Here is a 6,362-nt window from a genome sequence, read left to right as displayed (position 1 = left end):
TGTATGTAAATCTACTGTACATGTAAATTCCCATAGACTATTGTGATAAAGAGACATTGTTCATTATTTCCAGGATTTATGTAACCCTTGTGAGGGTAAAAAACCATAACGATTTGGTCCCTGTAGACATTTAACATTTGGAATCACAGAAGTCAATGTGCTGCTATGTTTATGGCAGAAGCCCATCATGTCCAGGCACCTGATGTAAGAAGTACTGGCCCTCTTGAAGCAGATGCTATATCCATTGACAGCTCTGCTAAAAGGACTAAGCTAAAACTTGTGTACTGTGATGACCGGTCCTGCACTTTGGCCTTTTTGCTGCTCCTTGTGTAACGCAGACACTATAGCATGCTTGAATCAGCCATTGCCCCTATACTTGCTCATTCCCTATAGCAGCCCTGTCTTGATGCTGGAACAGGTTTTTAAACTTTATTCAGATCTATTTATTTCATATTGTTCACATGCTTAAACTTCACAAAGACAGATGTAGCCTACTGTAGCCGACCAATTCAACCTAACAGTAGGTCAAAACTGAATTTTTTGACCCATGTTTATTAGTAACATGGTTCAGCCGGGCCAGATATATTCTGTTTATGTTCTGTGTTCTCGCATCATTCATTCTTCCAAGCTAACCTGGCTATAGGTCTCCATAAGGACACAAGTCTGTTCTCTGTGTTCTCATTTACAATCAATAGTGATTTTCTCATTAAAGTCTGAAGGAAGAAATAAACCCTGTGTTTATTTTAATAAAATGTAGGCTAATCTAGGCAAAGCCAAACTTTAGTTTTTTAAATATAGATGCATACAGTAATACCATTGCATATGAACTGAGTATTACAATAAACCACACTAAAATATTTTAACCTTAACTGGTAATGTATTAATACAAGAGTGAAATACTGGCTATGCTCCTTTTGATTTATTTATCAATAATGGATATTTATATCCTGAACACATAATGGATATTTGGAATCTGTTGTTAGATCTACAATAAATTGCATAAAGAGCATAATTTTTTAACATATCTAATATATTCTAATCAGTTGATGCCTTGTAATGTAATGTATTAAATAGTTTTTATGCTGGTCCATCAACAGTTAATGTAATAATTGAAGACAAGAAAGGGGGCGCTATAGAGTGGAGACAAAGTGACACACTTTTCCAGAACAATGAAGTGGTGGGGACTGCAATATTCTGTGTGACCCCCAGGGGCGCATAGATACACAGTCACACAGAATATTCTCTTGAAAATGATCCCCAAGAGGACATTAGAGAAAATGCATGGGGTGTGTTCTAACACCATTTGGGAGGGGCTAGTGAGGCTTTGCCCGTGGGGACCTCAATTTAGGTCCCCACGGTGACATGAGTCCCCATGAGGCGGTGTGCATTCAGGTTTAAGTCCCCACCGGGATATAAAAACAAGAACACACACACACACACACACACACACACACACAGGGTGCAGTGTGTCCAGCAGCCGGCAGAGGGCGACCTCCTCCCCTGTGCTGTCATTATTGTGCGGTACACCATAGATATATACATTAGATGTCGCCTACCCTGTTGTTGTCTTTTGTAAGGAATGTGTCAATAGAGCCGCCATTTTAGTACAGGGAATGCGGGACCAAGCTGCAGTGGAGGACTGACTGTGGCCATCCAGAGCCAGAGATACACGCATATATCTATGATCAGGAGTTTTCCCGGAGGTCAGTGTGTTTTCCTTAATTACGAAAATCATAATTTTGCGTCACTTTTCTACATTGAATGATAATTATGACAAAAAGCTTGTGTATGGAAATGTTCTCCCCCCCCCCATCTCCTCCCCCTGCTTTCACTGGCAGGGGCAGCGGGTTCGTCTGTGAATGAATCTCCGTTATGAGCGACTCCTTCACTAGCCAACAAGTTTCTGACAGCGCAGCATCTAATGTCATATTTCTTTTGTATTGTTTGCTGATTTTCTTCAACAAAATTAGCATAAGCAGTGTTTAGTGCGAGTTGCTGCTGCTTTTTCTTATGGTGAATGCAGTAGTGACTGTATTATCATCAATAATGCGACCCGTTTAGCACAAAGTTCATAACACGCACACAATAACGCAAGAAACTAAATCTTATCTCTGAAAGGGTCTGTCTGTGTGCTTTGTTTGCTCGTTACTACACCTGTAAACAGCGCCTGAAATGCAGCATCTTCATTTAGTAACACGGTCTTGACTAGTGTGGCTGAACATCTGTGCTGGGAGCACTGTATAAATATGGCGGCACTATTGACGCATGCTCAGGGTCCGTATGTGATATCTAGTGTATATCTATGACAGTACACCGTAAACTGGACAAACGAGCTCACAGATGGGTGTTTTGATTATATATATATAAAGCTTTTATCTCACTTCTGCCCTTTTGATGGTCAGGTCTGCATTACTCTGAGTGTGTGGAGGAAACACTGAACACAGTAATGACGGACTCAACACGGCTCTCAAACTTCAGCATTTATTGAACAAGTGCTTGAGAAAAGACGAGATGAAATGAAGACACTTCAGGAGGGAGCTCCAGCATAAGGGCACAGAACAGAACAGAACCCGTCTGGATCTCCGTCTGTTCACTCGTAGATCCACTGCTGTGCGCAGCTCTTGAAGGACACCAGCTCCTCCGGCTTGAACCACAGGCTGATCTCAGTGTTAGCGCTGTCCACAGAGTCACTGCCGTGGATGATGTTCCTGCAGAGCAGCACACGGTTACACTCACACACACGCATATTATACACACACACTCTCCCTCCCCATCACACACACACACACACACACACACACACACACACCCTCCCCATCTCTCGCACGTGCGCGCGTACACACACCTGCCCACTTCAATGCAGAAGTCTCCCCTGATGGTTCCGGGTTTGGAGTCTGCAGGGTTGGTCTCTCCGAGCATCACTCGCCCGGTCTTCACCACATTCAGACCCTCCCAGACCTGAAACAGCAGCAGAACATCACACACACACACACACACACACACACACACACTTTAAGGAAGGTCCCATCACTCGTCTGCCATCTATGAACAGTATTTCTGTCTGGATGAGGAATCTGCAGTTGGCCAGGACTGTTGGTGAAGCTAGAGTCGGATGACATGAGAAATGACGGAGTCTGAAGATAGGACTCGGTGTTCAAAACCAAACCAGAAGCCCGGACTGATGCACACTCCAAGCAGACGAGATCGAAAGTGGCCGCTTCCCAGCGTTACACCATCATCATCATCATCGTGTGTGTGTGTGTGTGTGTGTGTGTGTGTGTGTGTGTAGACCGGAGGGTTCATAATGAAGCTGCTGCCGGCTGCTCTGAGCCCCGCCCCCAGAGCATCCTTAGTCTATACCGGCCGATGACTGGCTGCTTTAAAAGTGGGCGGGGTTTGATTCAACATCCCCATCCAATGCTACAGGAGTGACCCGTGTGTGTGTGTGTGTGTGTGTGTGTGTGTGTGTGTGTTGTGACGCACCATGGCCAGAACAGGTCCAGAGCTCATGTACTTCACCAGTCCGGGGTAAAATGGCCGGTCCTTCAGGTCAATGTAGTGCTGCTTCAGGAGATCCTCAGAGGCCTGCAGTCAGAGAGAGAGACGGTCAGTCACACACACACATCTTTATGCGAGCACTTTAATGGTCAAGTACATCAGTGTCAGAGCGCGGTGTTTAGTGAATATTCATATTAACCCTCATTTGTGTAATAAACAGACGAGTTGAGAATCAAAAGCCATATCAGAGCCGCACTGTTCTTAAAGAGACAGCGCACAATATTCCTGCTGCTTTCATTAATCAAACAGGAGAAATCCCTCACTGCTCCTGACTGAACTGACTGACTGCTGGAGCTGAAGAGTGTTTCACAGTGAAGCTTAAAGCAGTTTAAACACGACACATTTAAGAACTCCTCTAATAACTGCTGTCTTATCTTTGCTATGATGACAGCACATTATATTAGACCAGATGTTCTTCAAGACACTGGTGTTCAGCGTACAGGGACTTACAACAGTAGTTTCTTCTGCAGATAATCAAAATAAAAGAGGCTAATAATATAGAGGTGTTAAAATAGTAGATAATCGTTTTGAATAATCGTGATCACAATTCTGACCAAAAAAATAAATAAAATAAAATTGAGCAGCCCTATATCATATGATGAGGTCATAAACACGATTAACCAAGACGACTGTAACCCTAACTCAGCCATGAGTCGGGTCTGAGAGCACAGAGCCCTCTATAACAGATATATTTATATTCTACACAGCCGTCATCATCATATTCAGCCACACGTCTGAGAATATTCCTCCAGATGTGTCTTCACACTGCTTTCCAGACACATTTAGGATTGATTTCTGTTATTTTCTGAGAATAATACTTGTATAAATGAAAATAATATTTAATAAAAATAAATACATCTACATTTATTACTAATATAGTAAATGTTTATTTAAAAAAAAAAATCAATTCTTATATTTAAAAATAAACCATAGTATCTTTATTTCTGGGGGCTGGAGGGTGGGTGGGTGTGTGTGTGTGTGTGTGTGTGTGTGTGTGTGTGGGGGGGGGGGGGGGGGGGGGAAGAATCACCACTGCATCCTGATCCACCATCAGCACACACACCTGCAGAAACTTCATGGCCACCAGTCTGAAGCCTTTCTGCTCGAAGCGCTTGATGATTTCTCCCATCAGCCCCCTCTGCACACCGTCCGGCTTCACCGCGATGAAGGTGCGCTCGGTCTTAGCAGACATGATTCTGCAGGAGAAGAAGAAACACGTGAGAACACACACACACACACACACACACACACACACACACACGCCTGTGATGTAGTGAAGGTTTGCTGAATGCTGATTGGATGATGTCAGTGAGCAGAACACTGATCATTAATGCAGCAGGTGTGGAGGAGCGCTGCAGTGCTGAACTGCTCTATACTGCTGTTCTCCATCTCTGGCATCTGCACCAATCTGGCAACCCGGAGCCCTGCCGAATCAGTCACGTGACGCTCCATCCCGGAACAAAGCAGCAGGGTACAGATGTGGCGCATGCGCAGCCGATTTCAATCGCATACCGACGCGACCCGAGCCGTGAGACCGAGCAGCTGCAGACACGCGGCCGCCCGAGGACCCGCCGCTGCCGAGCTCACGGTAACGGGACCGACCGAGAACAAAAAACCGAGAAAACACGAGAACGAGGAAACAGGCCGCACATGCGCAGACGCTGCCGGGCTCACGGCACCGCACAGCATTAAACACACAGAGGCGCGAAAAACCCTCGTACATCTGTCAGAGATACACACCACACACACATAAACACACCGACTCACACACACCTGATGGAGGAGCAGAGCCGCTTCAGTAAATCCTGATCGTCCGGGCGGAAGCAGCAGAAGAAGAGCGAGCGCCGCCGCGGCTGCCTTATAAAGCCTCAGCGGAAGGGGCGGAGCCACAGCAAGAGTTCATGATCACTCATCAGATCTCAAAACTCAAATCACGGCACAGGACCCAATGTCCACTACTGTATCCGCACATTTCATTAATATTAAGATACAGACATACCTGCTCTTCTTAAATATCTGCAGTGTGTCTTCATCAGTTCACCAAAACACAAATAAATGACACTTGCACTGACTGAAATCCTTTATTTGAGAAATGGAAAGTGCCAAAGACAAGCCTAACCCTGTCTGTGTTCCAATCTGAAGATTCATCCCTACACCCTTAAAGCTCACACTACAGAAAAGATGGAAGCATACCACAACTTAATGAGCGAACTGTGAACCAGATAACACAGACTACACCCGATAAACACTCGACTACACCGGATAAACCCTCGACTACACCAGATAAACACTCGATTACACCTGATAAACACTCGACTACACCTGATAAACACTCGACTACACCTGATAAACACTCGACTACACCCGATAAACACTCGACTACACCTGATAAACACTCGACTACACCTGATAAACACTCGACTACACCTGATAAACACTCGACTACACCCGATAAACACTCGACTACACCGGATAAACACTCGACTACACCAGATAAACACTCGACTACACCCGATAAACACTCGACTACACCCGATAAACACTCGACTACACCTGATAAACACTCGACTACACCTGATAAACACTCGACTACACCCGATAAACACTCGACTACACCCGATAAACACTCGACTACACCGGATAAACCCTTGACTACACCCGATAAACACTCGACTACACCTGATAAACACTCAACTACACCTGATAAACACTCGACTACACCTGATAAACACTCGACTACACCTGATAAACACTCAACTACACCTGATAAACACTCGACTACACCTGATAAACACTCAACTACA

At 44.8% G+C, this 6,362-nt stretch overlaps 1 protein-coding gene across 4 annotated transcripts; it reads right to left on the bottom strand.

The window, feature by feature from the left end:
• Positions 1-2,440: 2,440 nt before the first annotated feature.
• Positions 2,441-5,416, bottom strand: nme2b.1 (NME/NM23 nucleoside diphosphate kinase 2b, tandem duplicate 1). Of its 4 annotated transcripts, none has more exons than NM_001362265.1 (5): positions 5,326-5,416; positions 4,622-4,754; positions 3,484-3,585; positions 2,846-2,958; positions 2,441-2,708 (listed from the first exon to the last, which is right to left on the bottom strand). In NM_001362265.1, exons 2-5 carry the CDS (start codon positions 4,748-4,750, stop codon positions 2,591-2,593), a joined length of 462 nt encoding a protein of 153 aa, NP_001349194.1. In that variant the 5' UTR covers positions 4,751-4,754; positions 5,326-5,416; the 3' UTR covers positions 2,441-2,590. The 4 variants fall into 4 exon arrangements, with proteins under 4 accessions (NP_001349194.1, NP_001349193.1, NP_571001.2 ...); NM_001362264.1 differs by having other exon boundaries at positions 4,589-4,754; positions 5,332-5,416; NM_130926.2 differs by having other exon boundaries at positions 5,332-5,416.
• Between the last annotated feature and the right edge of the window lie 946 nt (positions 5,417-6,362).

The sequence above is a fragment of the Danio rerio genome, chromosome 19 (assembly GCF_049306965.1).
Source record: "Danio rerio strain Tuebingen ecotype United States chromosome 19, GRCz12tu, whole genome shotgun sequence".
Taxonomy (NCBI): domain Eukaryota; kingdom Metazoa; phylum Chordata; class Actinopteri; order Cypriniformes; family Danionidae; genus Danio; species Danio rerio.
Note: the sequence above shows the minus strand (reverse complement) of the source record. Positions and strands in the feature narration are given on the sequence as shown.